At 43.9% G+C, this 17,316-nt stretch overlaps 1 protein-coding gene across 2 annotated transcripts in view; it reads left to right on the forward strand.

The window, feature by feature from the left end:
- RPN2 (ribophorin II) overlaps positions 1-15,023 on the forward strand; it is a 65,059-nt gene extending 50,036 nt beyond the window's left edge. Inside the window, exons 11-18 of one of the 2 annotated variants that reach the window (XM_036902334.2) lie at positions 1,101-1,215; positions 3,502-3,696; positions 4,930-5,016; positions 6,946-7,041; positions 8,374-8,449; positions 10,285-10,414; positions 11,943-11,990; positions 14,696-15,023. In XM_036902334.2, coding sequence (XP_036758229.2) covers positions 1,101-1,215; positions 3,502-3,696; positions 4,930-5,016; positions 6,946-7,041; positions 8,374-8,449; positions 10,285-10,414; positions 11,943-11,990; positions 14,696-14,708 — 760 coding nt within the window. In that variant the 3' untranslated portion in view covers positions 14,709-15,023. The remainder of the gene's footprint in view (positions 1-1,100; positions 1,216-3,501; positions 3,697-4,929; positions 5,017-6,945; positions 7,042-8,373; positions 8,450-10,284; positions 10,415-11,942; positions 11,991-14,695) is intronic. The other variant, XM_036902335.2, reaches the window with a different exon arrangement.
- The last annotated feature ends 2,293 nt before the right edge of the window (positions 15,024-17,316 follow it).

A 17,316-nucleotide genomic window follows, 5' to 3' on the forward strand; every position in this document is an offset into this window, starting at 1 on the left:
TTCCTGCTGAACTCACAACCTTCTGGGTAACTGTTAGTCGTTGATCAGAGTAGGGCCAGAACACTGTATGTAGGGCCCAGATGTAAGCCCTCTCCCAGATCCTTATTTTTTTGAGGGGCCCTTCTAAACCTGTGGATATAGTTAGAACCCCAGCTTTACTCAACTGAAGTGGCTACAGATGCCAAAGGTGAACCCTCAAGCCCATTTTAAAGACAGGGAAGGTTAACTGGAGCCTGGAAGCTAAGCATTCACTCCTTTTAAGTCATGTAAAAGGGCTGGGCTTTCTCCCTCTGGATTGGATATTTTCATAGTGACATTGGAAATGAGAGCACTGTTGAGAATCCACTGAAATAATGTCCGTGAGAGTGTTTTGCAGTTTAATACTCTGTAGATGAAGAGTTGGTATTAATCATCAGTAAATGTAAATCCTAAGTATACAACAGCCAGGTGTGAGCTTTGTAACCATTTGGCTTTTTTTATCCTCTGTCTTACCTACGATCACAGGAGATAGCTGTGAAAAGAACAGTTTTCTCATCAAGTCTGCCTTTTGAGAAAATGACTTGTTAAAAACCAATTTCAGGCAGAAAAATAAATTGAAACAGTGTCCAGGAAAAAATTACAGAATTAAAAAAAGAAAAGGCTGTAAGCACCCTTCTTTCCTTTTCATCCCCTACCCGGTCTCCCGACCTCGCTCACGTACACTATCATTGACCCTGTGATGATTTCTCCTTGTGGTTTGGCCAGCCCAGCTTTCCAGGCGGCTTGTACACCCTGTACACCTGCAGGGAAGGCACTTGAGCTCCACTGGTGCCAGACTTTGACATCCCAAGGTTCTTGAAGTGAAAGCCTAGAGCATATGCACATAGGTTTTCCCCAGACTCTGATGAAAGTTTGTTCTTTGCTTTTCTCCGTGCTGGCTTTATCAGTCCCCACCACCCTCAGATCACAGACAATTCTCCATTTCTATCTGCCCAACAGAAAAGTATTACAATAGGAGAAGGAGGATTAGGAAATGATGTGAAGTTGGTTTCTTCACATCACTCTGTTCTCAGAGATACGCAGACCTCCCTAAAGACTTACTGTATAAATGTCTCTTTCAGGGTGACCTATCCAGCCAAAGCCAAGGGCACATTCATCGCAGACAGCCACCAGAACTTCGCTTTATTCTTCCAGCTGGTAGATGTGAACACTGGTGCTGAACTCACCCCTCATCAGGTCAGGAAAAAGTGCAGACCGTTTTTTGGCCTGAAACCTGAATGTAGTCTAGAGGTGCTGATGTGGATATAACACTGACTAGAGAAAATGCCAGATTTCAACTTTCAGATCTTCACTCTGAGCTCTGATGACCCGTTAAGTTCTTCCACATGACACTGTATTCCCTGTCCTGCTAGATATAACCCTGAACCTGTAATACACTCTTATTTTTAGAAGATTAGCTGGTATTGAGGAGATATATTTTAAGGCAGATTAGCACTTAATTGAGGCCTTTTTTTTTTTTTCTTTCTGACAAAGAACACACTGAAATAATTTTAGAAAAAGGAAAACCTATGCAGTGGGCCCAAAGCATGTGTTTGTTCTGGCCCAGGCAGATTTCCTATTTGTGGGAATCTGAAGCATAGCCCTTTTAAACTTGTGCCTGCCTTGTATTATGAAAGTATGGGTTTCATTTTTGTTTTCCACGTATAAAATAATTATTATTATTATTTAAAAGGTTTTCAAACCATACCCTTTCCCCAGAAAATCTGATACGGCCTCTAGTCCTCACAGATACCTCCTTCCCCCACCTATCATCCCCCTTGATTGGGAATAACTGCTGTCAGCCCAGCCCCATCCGTGATTGTATTGTAAAGGGAGTTCAGATAAATAACTTTGAATGCTGGAAGATAGAAAAGAATGTGGGCCTGAGTGACCTTGGTTTAGGCACTGTGTAGTGATATTTTAGCAAGAACTAGCCGACTTGCATGCATGCCAAGAGGCAGCTTCAGAGCAGACCACCGAGGTGAGTGGATGTACTTGGAAACCTTTCTGTTTTCTGTTCTGCAGCTACAGCTGCCACTGGGCTGTCCCCAGTATCACCATCCTGCACTTCTCTTCTCCCTTCCCCTCCACCCCCAAGCACCAGAAAGCTTGGTCGGGCCATCTGATCATGGCTAACTTTGTCTCTTAGCATTTCCCAGCTCCTCAGAATGACGCCAACCAAAAGCACCAGGGAAGGAAGAAGAGGAAGAGAAGAAACGACCATACTGACTTGGTGGGATTAGTTAGGGCCGGGAGAGTTAGTGAGAAAATGGAACTTGAACTGAATACTTCTCTCATACAAGATTCTGTTGTGAAGTCACGGCTTAGAGAACTCCCAGGTAGAGACGGCAGTTTGCAGATGAGCCTGGCTGACATCTGCTCTTGGCGTGACAGGAGGAAGATCCGGTATCCAACTCCTAAATCCCATGCTTAGCCAAGACTGCTGCAGTCAGGATGCTTCCCATCTCTGGGCCCCTTTCCCTGAATACTTTGATAATTGTTCTTCGTTGCCCAGGTGTAGCGTAACAGATGAGATTTCTATTTTGTCTGTGGACCCAGAGCTGGCTGGGCAACCACGGCAACTCATTGAATCCTTGTGCCTTATGATTTGTAAAATGGAACCAATCTACCTGCCTGTTGAATTCTTTGAAACCCTTGAAAAAAAAGCTGAGTGGATATTACTTTTTGCTGTAGTTCTAGTGTGCAGAAACCTTAGTTTCTTAAGCCATTGGAGGAATAAGATGATTAGATTCATACCATCATATGGATAATAATGTCAGCTACTGTTTGTTGACTAGCTAGTATATACCGGGTCTTGCACTAAATGCTTTACGTTATTGTGAATCTTCACACAGATACGCCACCCGTGGAAGTTAATTTTTCTATCTTAAAGCTGAAGAAATCAAGGCCCAAGGAGGTTAAGTAGCCTGCTCAGCTAATAAGTAGTGGAACCAAATCTGTCTTCGGAGCCTGGGCTCTCTCTGTGACATCAGCCTGCTTTGCTCGATTAGAACTCTGCCTTGCTATCAATCCCCAAGCCTCCTCTACTAAATCTTTAGCTGGAGGCACTAGGAAATTGAAAATGGGCCTCTTACAGTTCCACCTCATTTCCCTTCTTTTCACCCTCTGGTGAAGAAGTTAATTGGGCAGCAAAGTGGCCAAAAGGCTGGCAGGAAGAAGAAATTGCAGCAGTAAGTAAAGGGCTTAAATCATCCACAAACTGGGCATTCAGCCTCCACGTAAAAGAGAATTGGCTGGACCCCTAAGTTATATTTCTTACACTAGCAAGAAGTTCTGTCAGCTGTCTGAGCTAGGAACAGTGGTGGGCTGGCTACTCCTTCCACCCTCTCAGCCAGGTCTGGCAGATCCCAGAGCCCCCACTGTGGCAATAGAGCTGACAGTCTGCTGCTTCATTGATTCGATGTTGGACCAGGGGGAGTTTTGAAATTAGCAGTTGAAAGGTTGTATTATTGTTCCATGCAGACATTTGTCCGACTCCATAACCAGAAGACTGGCCAGGAAGTGGTGTTTGTTGCTGAGCCGGACAGCAAGAATGTATACAAGTTTGAACTGGACACCTCCGAGAGAAAGATTGAATTTGACTCTGCATCTGGCACCTACACTCTCTACTTGATCATCGGAGATGCCACTTTGAAGAACCCTATCCTTTGGAATGTTGTATGTGCCTAAATGCACCTTGACCTAGACAAGAGTGGCTGTGCCACCGTCGGGCACAGGCAACTCCTTTCTAGGGCCATGGGCTCTTCCCCCTGGCCTTCCCTGTGCTGCCCACAGGGCAATAAATTGCACTGTGCAGTGAGGGGCTGTGTGTTGTCTCCATTAGTAATCTTAGGGGCATGCACATGGCCTGGCATATAGTAGGTGCTTAATAAATAGTGACTGAGTGAATGAATGAAGTATAGATTTGCTTTTGTGGTTCTAGCTAATTTTTATAAAAGTTACACTGGAAGGAGGTTTTTATAATACAGCAGAACACTGTGGGGGGAGGGGAGGGTTTGTAGATGTCAGAGGCCCTGGCCTTTGCGATATGGTATATAGTCTCACAGGGTGTGGTGTGGGTAAGAATTGAATTCTGATAACAATTCAGGATGGTGTGGAAATAGTGAGTTGTAGGATATGCAAAATGCATATAATCAATGTTAATGTAGCATGTTAATAGTTTACGTAGTGCTTTTCACCTATGCATCTCACTTTTAATGGGTGTAATGAGAAAATTTTCTTGAAAGACATAGCATTTGAGTAGAGGTTGAAGAACCATAGGGTTTTTCAGAATAGTATCTGGGGCCTGGGGAGCAGCCTGCAGAAAAGCTCAAGGTGCTTTCAGTGAGATGTGGTTGGGTCTGGTTTGCTGGAGCACTTGAATCTGATCAAGTGCAGTAGCCGATGTTGCATAGGTTGCAGAGTCCAGTTGCAAGCCTTGAATGGTGGTTGGCTCCCTTTGAAGACAAAGGGGCAGCTGTGTTTTCTTGTGCTTTAGTCAAAACTCCTTTTCTTATCCTGGACTTGGGCTCCTCTTTGTATGAGAGTGCATTTTCATTTCTTTTTTTCCTATGACTAAATCACACTTCCCAGGGATACCGAGCAGTTTCTGATTGCAATTGTAACAGCCTGAGTACAGCTGGGATTTTTGTATTAAGTTATCTCTATGGGGCTCACCAGCCCAGTAGAAAATTGGAACTCTTGCTCTAAAAAGCATTTTGAACAAATACTTATTTTATGTTTGAAATTTTTACTGCCTCAATTTATTGACTAATGGTTCAGAAGTGATTGAACTGCTTGAGGCTTCTTTCACCTATGGTCCTGGATGCAAGTTAGGGGATACTGTCCTGCTGATGACTTTTACCCCCTTCTCTGTCGCAGGGCCTTTAAAGACTACCCTTATTTTTTTAGGCTGATGTGGTCATCAAGTTCCCTGAAGAAGATGCTCCATCGACTGTCCTGTCCAAGAACCTTTTCACCCCCAAACAGGAAATTCAGGTATATCCCTGCGAGCTTTTCCACTAAACACAGAGGAGAAATGTGAAATGGGCACAATGAGAGAGAGTGGCAAATCCCTTGGAAAGGCTCTGACCCCTTCTTTAACTTGTTTATAGTTTGGTCCTTGCCACCTGATGAGTTAGGCAGGGGAAATAAAGTCTTAATCTAGAGCTAGAAAAACAGGCTCAAAGAGCCCAGAGACCAGCTCCTAGTAAGCTGATAGTTGGAGACAAAATCAGAACCCCAAGTCAGTTTTTCCTAACCATCTAGGAGGTTCAGCCCTCAGATCACTGCTTGACAGCTACAGCACAGATGTGCTTGGCTTTTTCCCCTCTTTGCTCCTGTAGAAATCAGGGCTGATGAGGCCCACAGATGGAAAATAGGGCTTTCCTGTCCTAGGCAAGTTCCTCCTTTCATTGTTAAAGGGATTCACCTTCCTTACACACAAAATATTAGCTGACCTTGCCCAGCCCAGCCCATAGAACTATTGTGAGGATCATATAGATAACAGATAAGGACAGAAAGGCTTTGAAACGTTTCTAAAGTATTTTATAAAATGAACACAATGATTGTTAAGCAGTTTGAGCACTAGTAAAGGAAACGGGGGTGGACCCACTCACTCAGTGGACTGTTGCCTAATCATGAGAAATGATCATATGGTAGTGATGTGGAAACCTACATAGGAATTACTGTTGAAGTGTTCCAAGCAGACCACTTACTCTCATTTCACTGTTTAAAGAAGGACAAGGGCCCAAGGGTAGAGGAGTAGAATTCTTCCCTTAAATCCTCCTAATGTTGGTATAGCATTGTTAAAGAATGTAAAATGCCGTTAAATAGTAGAAGGTGTACTGTGGCGATGAAGGGTGCTGTCTTATTTGTGGGGTGGAGTAGTGGCAGCAGCCGCCCCAGACAGTGTGAGGTACCTCGCTGGCGGTGGCAGCAGGGATGGGCTGAGGTAGAAATTTGGGCACAGGGGTCTCAGGCGGAGCTGCCTCATTCTGGAGCTGGGTTGGCTGGACAATGGCAAGCAGGGAAGACAGTCACAGTTTATACATTGGCAGAAAGTCTTTTAAAAAAGTTACATTTGTGTGTGTTACAGCTGCAGCCTAGACACGTGCTGTATTTCATTTGTCTTCACTGTCTCCTTACAAGCCTGGTTGGATGGTCATTGCCCTCCCACCTCCAATTTTCCAGCTAGAAACGGAGGCAAATAATTGGTAAAACAACTTGCCCCTGTTCAAATAGCCAGTATATTTCAGTATATATAACGGAGGTCTCTGGACTCCAGTCCATTACTGCTTCTGCTAGAGGACGCTATCTAGATGCACTCCCCAAAGATCAGAGGAATGTTTGCCCAGCTTTCTGGTTCAATTCTGGAAATCAGGCAGAAAGGAAGGAGACAGCTTTTAGGGCTTCCTTAGAACAGACAGCTGGAGGAGTGAATTATAGTTGGAACCATCCATAGTGAGGCTCTTACATTTTAGACGAGAGTGAAGTTACCAACATTTAACTAATTTAATTGGGGCAGCAACACATGCTAGTGCCACCCTAGGAACCCAGAAGCGTTGTGAAATCCAGAGTCCTGCCTTGGATGTGTCCCTCAGGCCATCCATATACCTGGTAACCTCAAATCTTAGGCAAATGCCACTCAGCGGGTTGCATTCTCCAATCTCTAAATGACAGTGAGTCTTTAAGGGAAAAGAGGGTTGGCCAAAGTGAGCTGGGGCTGGTGTAGTGTCTTTGGAAGGAGACTTCTGGGATTGAGAAGAGAAGAAATGTCAAGTGGCTGCTCATTGCCAGGAGGTTTTAGCCTCTGGGAGGCAGTTCCTCTTCTTGTTGGACATTGGTGTTTTGGTCACCGGTATACATGGCAACCCCTGCTGGGAAGGGCACATTCTTAAATATTCGTGGTGTGTCTTCTTTTGGCAGCACCTGTTCCGAGAGCCTGAGAAGAGGCCCCCAACAGTGGTGTCCAATACATTCACTGCCCTGATCCTCTCGCCCCTGCTCCTGCTCTTTGCTCTGGTGAGTAGCTGTAATTAGCATGGGCAGCGTGTGTCTGGCGCCAGACTCAGCAGATGTAGCCGTTCCAAAGGAGGCTTTGTGCTCTGGCCTCAACACAGCTCCAAAGGGGTCCAGCAGCTGTGACCTGAACCCATGGTCAAAAAATTTTAGAATAACTAAAATTCCCCACTATGGGAGAGCAGCCAAATAAACTGATCCATTAACAAGGGGCATGAGAAAGTACCAAATAGCCATTAAAAGTGTGTGGACTGGGATACTCTGTAGGAGTGTTCAGATGCAGTCAAATGTGAAAAAAGCAAGGCCCAATGCTGATGGCTGTATAAAAATATGAGTACAGAGGCAGAGACTTCACAACTGTTAGGAGCATAAAACTGCAAACAGCCTCACGTCCTCATAAAAGCAAGTGTTACGGAAATTATGGCACCTCCGTACAATCTAATAGTACGCAGCTTATTAAAAGAATGGGTAGATTTAAATGCTGATGTGACAAGATTGCCAAGATGTCTTGCTGAGTAAAGAAGGCAAGGGGTAAGGTAGTATGTTGACAGTGATGCTTTTTGTGTAGAACTTGGAAAAGGTACTGTCAAATTGGACACCTCTAAGGAGAGAACCTTCTAGGGAGTGGATAGGAAGGAAATATTTATCTTTAAATTTCAGTGTACTCTTTGAATTTTTTTTTAACCGATTTGGCTGTTTTGTCTCTTGAGGTATGTATTTGGAAAATTTTGAGAACTATGTGGAACACTCATTAGGTCTTACTTTTGGAAAGTTTCCAGTGTTCCCAGTTCATTGACTCAAAATCCAAGAATTATTAGTCAATCTAAATCTGGAGTGCATGCCACAGGCTTTCAGAAACCAGTCCTAGGGCATCGGCACCTGTTGTCATACTCGAGTGATCAGAATTTCAAAAGGCATGGAACACAGCAAGAGCATGTATCCTGCCAGCTGCCAGTAGTTTATCTTACCAGTACTTAGAGCAATTAGCAGGGGAGCCTGTTACCTCATCATAAATGCAGTTTCGGACCTTTCAGCTTCCTGGTTTCACTTGTTTAAAACAGAAAAGTGTTTTAAAATGTCATTAAAAATGGTGTTCAGGTGTGAGTTATCCAAGCACATTTGAGAGCAGGTGTTGGAATGCTTTTCTAAAGAAAAAAGTGATTTTCCTGAAGACTTATAATAGGGTGGTTGTCACTTGGAAAAATTCCCTATGCTTCAAGTATGCATGAACTTTTAAGCCCTTAGGGCTGTTCATTGGATTAGCATTGACATGGCATGTGTTGCCTCCCTTTCAAATTCTAATGTCTTTTTAATTTATTTCTCCACATTGCTCAGTGGATCCGGATTGGTGCCAATGTCTCCAACTTCACTTTTGCTCCTAGCACGATTATCTTTCACCTGGGACATGCTGGTAAGTGCCCCAAGCTGCTAATTCCATTTAACCTCCTCTGACATTTAGCCTGCCCACGCAAAAGCCCCGATAAGTAGACCCACAACCTATTAACTGTAATGACTTAATAGCATAACATTTTCCTCTTCCTCTTGGCCTTTTAGGACCGTTAATATGATGACAAACCTGTTTGGTCCATCAGCTTAGAACAGCTGTCATTATATTGGATTTCATTGTACCAGGCTGCTGTTGGCTGGCCATTTACCCTCATTTAATAGCCCTGTTGATTTCCAGAGATTACTCACTTATTGTATCTTTACATTGAGCCATCTTCCTGGATGAAGAACATTAATGCAGTTTCCAAAGGTTATCTTTCCCACTGTATCGATCTTCACCTTTGCTGGCGGCTATGTCTGGATCGTAATAGAAAACAGTCCCCTTCCACAGTGAGACATGCTGTCCTGCATTGTTCTCTTGAGAACTTAGGACCTAAATGTAATAACACAGTAAATTCACAAGTCAACTAAGCATTTCAGAGACTTCCCACACTATTGGATCAGTGGTGCCCTGCACTCACTGAGACTTCAGTATTCCTTTCTAATTTCGTTGACTCTATCAGGGGCCCACAGATTAATCCCTTGAAATGCTAGGCAAATGTGTGCCTGTATTTTTTTTTTCCATAGCATTTTTTATTAAGGTTTTATTGATATACACTCTTATGAAGGTTTCACATGATAAACAATGTGGTCACTACATTCACCCATATTATCAAGCCCCCCCATACCCCTTTGCAGTCACTGTCCATCAGTGTAATAAGATGACACAGAGTCACAACTTGCCTTCTCTGTGCTACAGTGTCTTCCCCATGACCCCCCCACACCATGTGCACTAATCATGATACCCCTCAGTCCCCTTCTCCCTCCCTCTCCGCCTGCCCTTCCTCATCCCTCCCCATTGTTAACCGCTAGTCCTTTCTTGTGTGCCTGTGTTTTTCTGGGGAAAGAGAGAGTTGGTAACTTTGATCAGATCCTCACAGTGGTCCATGACCTCAAAAATGGTTAAGAACCCCTGCTGTAGTTCATCCGTCATCCTTCTGGGCAAAATTGACAGGATGACCTTTCTCTCCAGCGTTTGAGTGAAAGCCCTTCTTGGTCAGGCTGAGAACAAAACCTGAATATAAATTTGTTTAGAGCCATGACTTTTGTTGCCAGAATGCTTTTTGTGCACATTCCCTCATTCAGTTCTCATCACAACCTTGAAGGGAGTGATCAGGGCAGGAATTTTGATTCCTGATTGATAGGTGAGAGAATTTAGGCCCAGAGAAATGAAGTGACTGGGAAGAGCTGAATCTGGACCAGAACCCAGGACTTTAAGTGCCCAGGCCTGAGCTCTTTTCATGAAAACTTCCTCAGTGCTCCTTGCTTCCTTCTGAGTCATAATGGCAAACTACCCTTAAAATTTTTTTCTCAGTAAAAAGGAACTTATTTAATCCAGTGTGTTTTCATTCATAATTTGAAAAATAAGATGAATCCCAAATATAACATGACAATAACATTTCAAAAAACAAAACGAAAAGTAAAACCTATGTTCAAGAAGATAGATGTGAGCTAGAACACGGAACAAGGTAGTTAAAGTAGCCGAGGTCTGATTTTTACCTCTGAATTTCTTGGTTGCAAGGGCTGAGAGGCAGTATATTGAGTTACCTATTTTCTAGCATTGGATAAAAGAAGTAAAATGAACTGGTCTAGAAATACACACCTTTTCAGGATTTAGCAATTACTGCTCCTAATTGTCCTCTGATCCGGGGCATTGTCACTGTTTCATTTAATTGGCTGTCATGACACCTGTTCTTGTAGCTATGCTGGGGCTCATGTATGTCTACTGGACTCAGCTCAACATGTTCCAGACCCTGAAGTACCTGGCCATCTTGGGCAGCGTGACATTTCTGGCTGGCAATCGGATGCTGGCCCAGCAGGCAGTCAAGAGGTAAGGCTGGGGATGGGCCAGGTACCCCAAATGGGATTAGAAATATTTTTGTCAGTTTAGCCTGCTCAGCTCTTTGAACAAGAGTATGTGGCAAAATGATTCATTTCCTTAGGCACAAGTGGGACCCTGGTACAGAAGCCTTTTTAGTCAGAAAAGGGCCTTGATGATCAGCTTCTACTGCATTAAAACCATAGTTTATGCCCCAACACATTAGAACAAGAGCAGAAAATAATTGCTTTATGAAGATTAGAATGGATTAGGACATGTGGCAGAAGATTACTGTTAATGTGCTGGCTGTATAAACTTTTTCCTCTGCCTCCACAGAGGATCCTATTCTGCCCTCCTGCCGTGCCCCGGAGAGTTACTCCTCTATAGCTCCTCAGAGACTCCCAGGGCTTTTCCTCCTAAGTGCGAGGCCCATGCTTATACCCCTAGAAGCTGCCGCGGGATTCACAGGAGTGCCCAATGGAGAGCTCTGCGCACTACCACTTACCACCTCCCAGAGAACCAGCCAACCTTAGATGCACACCAGTGGTCAGATCTTGATGCAGTGGCAGCTCTCTGGCAGCTTGACTTCTGAACCTGGATTAGAGACAAATTTAAATGTCACATAGGTGTTCCTCATTGATTTGTCTTTATTAGAACTTGGGTGATTTTAGCCACTTAAAGGTCAATGAGAAAAGGTCAGAATTGCTTTCACCTTTCAAAGTTAACATTTTCAGATATGCCCCACTTTCTCCTCACCAGGACTTTGACTGGAAGACTGATACTCAATTGTGTGCCCTCTGACACGACTGCCAATTAGGTTGGTCAGATCAGAGAGAGGCTTTCTCAGAGACCGTTAGTGGGTGGTAGCCACGTGTCTCATTCTTGCCTGCATCTCCATTGTGAGCTTTCTGGGACCCCACCATGGAGACCCTGCCCCAGCACACTCCTTGGCCTTCCCTGTAGTAATCCAGGTTCTGCCAGAGCTCTCCTTAGTACCAACAGTGCAGCTGGTTCATTTTTCTGCCCCTCCAGTAACACTAACTTGGCGGTTATGCATTGCTTCTGAGAGAGACCCAGGGACTCTCTTGTTTTTTCTGAGCAGAGCTCTGTTCACTTGTAGCAAGCAGCCAGTCCAGGCCCCAGGGAACCAAAGGCTGTGTTCTCCTGAATTGTTTTTTCTTGAAATTGCCTGCACGAGATAAATAAAATCAAGCAGAAATAGAGGTGGAAACTGTTTGATTTAGATCTCCTTAGTAGGAATTCATAATCTGGAATCCTAAAATTATGTACATTTTCTGGGGAGAGAGATCAAGGTTCTCCTTCCGCCCCCTAGTACAGAAGACATACATGTATACATCCTGTATAAAAAGTTAAACCCACTCCTCTGTTAATGTTTTTGTGAGATGCTAGAACAAACTGTGCCACTTGGGAAATCAGTAACCCTAATGGAAGCCCTGGTGGGTTTTTGGCATTTCTTTCCTCAGCTTATTTCTCTTCTTACTGTCCTTTCTTGATTCTCAAACCCTCTTTCCTTTGGCAGGATCGCTGCAGAGCAGAGCAGTAGATTGGCAAAATATAGGACACTACGGTAAAGATGAAAGGCGGACTCATCCCAGCAGCAGGGCCCCTTTCCCATTTTGCCCACCTCATGCATGTCAGTTGTTTATATGATTTTCAACCCACTTGTTTCTCCCCTTCCCTCCCTAAGCAAAAGCTAAATTCTGAGCTCTTTTCCAACTTGCTGGACCAGGTTGTGACTAGAGTGGGACAAAAGCAAAAGGCCCTTGAGGGCCCAGCTGTTGGGGTAACTTTGCAACAGAGCAACTTTGACCTGCTTTGATTCTGTAAGACTCCATTCTCTCTCATGCCCCATGGGCTACTTTAAAGACAATAGCTCCTCTCTGTTTATAGGAGATCAGAGTTGTGGATAAGACAGAGCCAACCTTGGACTTAAAAGAGAACCCACTCATAACGTCAAAATCCATTAAATGATAGTCCCATGGCAAATCCTGGCACACCTTGTCACTGTTTCTAGGCCTTTTCACTGATTTCTGGTTGGGCCAAGCAGTGTGGTTTGGTGAGACACTAAATTATGAGGATTGATGATTAAAGCCAGCATCAGAACCAAGGTTTCTAGAGCACAGAAAGTGGCTGCTCCCTAGGTGACTTAAAATATTAAGTGAAGTATTACCCATTCTCCTTCTAGGCATTAGTTCTAGGATGAGGATGGAATTGGAGGCAAGATGAAGATAGGGAAGGAGAGAATCTGGTGCTTCTTTGATTAGCTCCTCTAGATTATGGATTGGCAAAAGTTTTCTGGAAAGAGCCAGATAGTATTTTAGGCTTTACAGGCCATGTGGTGTATTACAACTACTCAACTCTGCCACTGTAATGGGAAAGCAGCCATAGATTACATAAACAAATGAGCATGGCTGTGTTCCTATAAAACTTTATTTACAAAAACTGATGGTGGACTGAGTTTGGCCCATGGGGCATAGTTTACTGACCCTTGTACTAGACCAGCAAAGAGGAGGTAGGTAGGCACTTGAGTTTTCAAGTCACATTCCCTCTCATTCCTTGCCTTGGAAATTACTTTCCCTGCCAAAGCAGGGAAAATCCTCTGAAAATAGGAAAGATGAACAAAAGCATAGAATGTAGAGCCTTTTCGCTGATACGTAAGCATAAGCTGGAACATCTAGTCCTCAGCACAGAAAAACTATGTTTGTCTTGGTTTTGTTTTTCCAGGTTTAATTGTGCTATAATTTATATTCAGTAAAATTCACCCTTTTTAGAATACGATCTGTGAATCTTGATAAACTTAAATAGTCATGTATGTGAATCTTGATAAACTTAAATAGTCACCTCAATCAAGATATAACTATTTCCACACTCTAGAAAGTTCTCCATGTTCCTGTGTGGTCAGTCCCTTCTTATCCCCATTCCTTGGCCATACCTCTGTGGTTTTTGTCCTGAGATAGTACTAGTCCTTTCTGCTAAGTATTGAGCTTTTTAATTCTTTAAAATAACTCTGGATTGATTTTTTTTTTCTTGCTTTTTAGATAGTCCATCCCCACCCCACTAGCCCCAAATCATACTGCTTGAGAGAAAGGAAAGTCATTTGATCATTTGGACGTTTGGGACTTCCTGAGGTTGGGACCTAGTGTTTTAAAGGAAAGTCTCTGGTAGTTAAGTGCTTTTGATCTGAGGACAGATACTGATTTGATCAGGCATAATAGAGGGTATAACTTCTTAGCCAAGATAGAGGATCATGGGGCACTCTCCTTTCAGCTGTTCTTATTTCATACTCATGCTTTCCTCTGTGCATGAACATTTTGGAACACACATTAGTGTGCCTGGGCACCTCTGAATGTTGGCAGAGAGTTAGGGGGCACTCACAGGGTTAGTTCTGAGCCTGGGCATGCCCCTTGGAACTATCGATCAATTGGTTGGGAGCCTGCTGATCTGCCAGACCGGGTTATCATCACGTCGGCCTTCACCGCTGGAGATAGCTACCTGCTAAGGACGGCGTGTGTGTGAGCTCTCCGCCTCTGCTGGCCACAGCCGCCCAAACACCTGCTGCTTCTGCCCTCCTGGTTGCACAGTGTCTGTCTAGATTGTCATTTTTGTTCTTGTGTTTCCCCATTACTTAGAGTCTGGGGATGGGTAGCCATGGGGAAAGGAGGAAAAAAGAGATTGAGAGGTTTTTGTCCCCTCTTAACATTTTTCTGTGAGCTGAGTCCCATTTTTGAGAATCATTCTTTCTTAGGTTTTGATACTGAGTCCGACCATTGTGAAGAACATGACCACATGGCAGGAATATGGTGCAGGTTTCTGTACTGAATGCTCAGAATGTTGACTTCCGAGCTACGTGAGAGACGTGTGTTATTGGCAGATCTGGAGCCCGGGAAACTGAAGATGAAGCATACTTTAAACTTTGTTCTCTGTTCACCTATTTGATATTTACACTATCTTTCTTGGCCTTGTACTGGAAGAGGTGTGCCTGGAATTACCACATCTCTTCATTTTCATATACCACTTTCTTACTTAGTTATACCATTAGGCTTGTTTCATTGTTTTTATTTAAGTTATTACCAGCTTTAGTTAGAATTGGCTGCCTCATATTCTTTTGTGAAATGAGATGGGGCATAAATAAGTAGAATGAAGAGATAAATGATTACTCCCTTATAAATGGGATCTTACAGTGGGAGAATCCCTTGGTCTCCCTGTTATAACCAGTTAGGAACAACAGTAAATTGAAACCTTCAATAATTTTGTGTTTCTCTTTTCTTTCAGAACAGCCCATTAGTTCCAGAAGAAGGAATGAAATTCTGAAAGCTGAAATGAATCTTGAGAAAGGAGTCAAGAACAATTCAGTTTGAAAAGAGGAATGGAAAAACTTCATTTAAAAAGAGAAAAGCCAAAATTGTGGTTATATATTTGTTTGTTGTTTTTCTGTTTCCCAACACAAAGCAGATACTTGTGAGCCCAGATATTCTGTTTCTTTGACCTGGTTGCCCTAGCAAGATGCTGTGAGTATTCCAAACATACCCAGGTATTGTATATACAAAATTGGTATCTGTAATTAAATCTGTTTGGGAATAAAGAGAATAGCAGGAACAAAGGCCTGATTGAGAATTTATTCTGCCACTTTTGGGCTGGCAGGATCCCCGGGGGACAAATGGAGGACTTAGTTGGGAAGTATTATTGATGTGATGTGTGCAGTGTTTCTCCAGGCCTTTTTACATGGTCCATCTCGTCCCTTTTCTAACAGGACTGAGAATTGCCGGGAAAACCCAGCATCCTTTCTTCTCCAGCAGTGGGCACCATCTCTCTGCATAGGAGCCCCGTTGGTATCTGAAGTACCCTCTGCTTTTGCCTTGAAAGTTTGGCCTTGACATGCAGTAGCAGAAGGGGAGGGATTGTCTTAAAAGGCGGCTGACCACATCTGTTATCTTAGGTTCTCAGAGGGACACACATATCTTAAGAATGCTCTCTTTTGAAGTTGTACCCAGGACCACCACCATTACATTAAGGGCTGTGGTAAAAGGGATAGATGTTATTTTAGGACCAATGGCAAATTTTAGGTAACTTGAATTCTAGGTGGGATATAACAGAGGCAGAAACTCCCTTCACATGCTGTCTTTCTGGCATTACTGGGTAAGTTCTCTTGAAGGGCTCTCAGCTCTGGAGTAAAGCTGCAGAGGAGAATCTGTTTGCTTGTAGCCTGGTGGCTCTAGGAAGGCTGGAGTTGACAGCAGGCCTAACTCCTGTAATTTAAGAAATCCACTGGATCTATCGCTCAAATTATTCACCACTGGCAAAGATTCTTTGACCAAACTTTAGTCAGGCTCTTGAACCTTTTCCTAAGTTCATCCGTGCACTTCTTTGTAAAATTTAGTTTTAGCAAGAACCCTGCTAAGTCAGTTTAACCAAAACCCCCACCGTTGGTTTTTCTGATCACCTTAATATTTGATCCATTCCTCATCCCCCACCTCCCCTAGGTGATGTCTGATCACCCTTGCCTGTCTTCAGCAAGAAGAATCTTATAAGGTAAATTTAACCAGAACCTCCTCACCACTGATGTTTCCTGTTAGTAAGTTTCTATCCACTGATCCGTGGCTATAAATCCCCACTCAGCCAGGATATATTCTGGATTGAGCCCAGTTCTTTACTGAGGTCTCTTTTTTCCTGTTGCACTAGTCCTGAATGAAATCTGTTTTTACCACTTTAAACTCAGTGTTTGCTCTGATTTTTGTGTGGATAGTATCATTGTTGTTTCCTGTGTGTTATTAGCAGGAACCCAGTAAACAGTGTGAGCCAGGTCCACATTGGTTTTGTTTAATTCACTTGATTCCCCAGTTACCATTTCCTGAGGGCCCCGGAGTCAAGGATCAGTTCCCAGCTTTGCTCCCTTGGAGCTGAAGGACCTTGCTGAGTCGCTGACCGCTCACCTCTGTGAGGCCAGCCACCCTGCTCTGCCTCTCCCAGAACACTGGGAGGGAGCACAGGAAATAATGGATGGGACACCTCTTTGTAAACTTTAATACAAACAAAAGGGATTATTATTACAGTGATAAGTCCCCCATTGATTAGAGCATATTTTTAGGGAAAAGAAATAGTGCTTGGGTCTTAACTAGGACTGCAACAGGAATGGGGAGCTCCAAGCACCTCTGTGCAGAGGAGTTTTAAGTCTTTTAAGGCGCCACTAGTGTTGCAGGTAATGGTAATGAAGCACCGGAATTGTTGCTGTCATGGTTTCCACCTTTTTCACTGCACTCACCTCGAAAACCAGAAGTAGCAACAGGCCCCAGTGGTCATTATTTCATTTGAAAGACTAATTGGAAGTTGAGAGAGCCCTCAGTTTTTGCTTTTGTCGGGACAGACAGGAAGAAAGAGAGCAGGTGGGTCTGGAGGAAGGAGGGGAGCTGGGGCTGGCCACCATTCAGCAGCCTCCTCCTTTGTTCTTCCTTGGGGGTTCCCCCCACTGCCCGCCTCTCTAGGTTGAAGTGGACTGCCAGCCCCCTTCTCTGGAGGGGGCTTTTGTTCCCCATTGTTGGAAACGGCAGTGACACCCCGCAGAGCCATTCCCACACTTCTCATTCTTTCTTGGAGAGTAAACTGGGGGCTCCCAGGGAGAGCAGGTGGTCTAAAACCTGTGAAGAAAGAGCTGGCTTTACAATTCTGGTGCTGGGAGACAGTAGACCTGCCACCAGCCCTTGGGACTTGGGGGCAGCACTGGGTGTCCCCAGCTCCAGAATGAATGGAGTGGGATTGCGCCTCTCTGGTCCCCATCAACTCTAAAATGCTGTGATTCTTCCTGTACTTTAAATGAAAACAGATACCACCATCCAGACTTTTCACGGTTGTCTTAAGTTTTTAGACTTAATTGACTTTTACTAAAATGCACAAATCTT

Source organism: Manis pentadactyla, chromosome 5 (assembly GCF_030020395.1).
Source record: "Manis pentadactyla isolate mManPen7 chromosome 5, mManPen7.hap1, whole genome shotgun sequence".
Classification (NCBI taxonomy): domain Eukaryota; kingdom Metazoa; phylum Chordata; class Mammalia; order Pholidota; family Manidae; genus Manis; species Manis pentadactyla.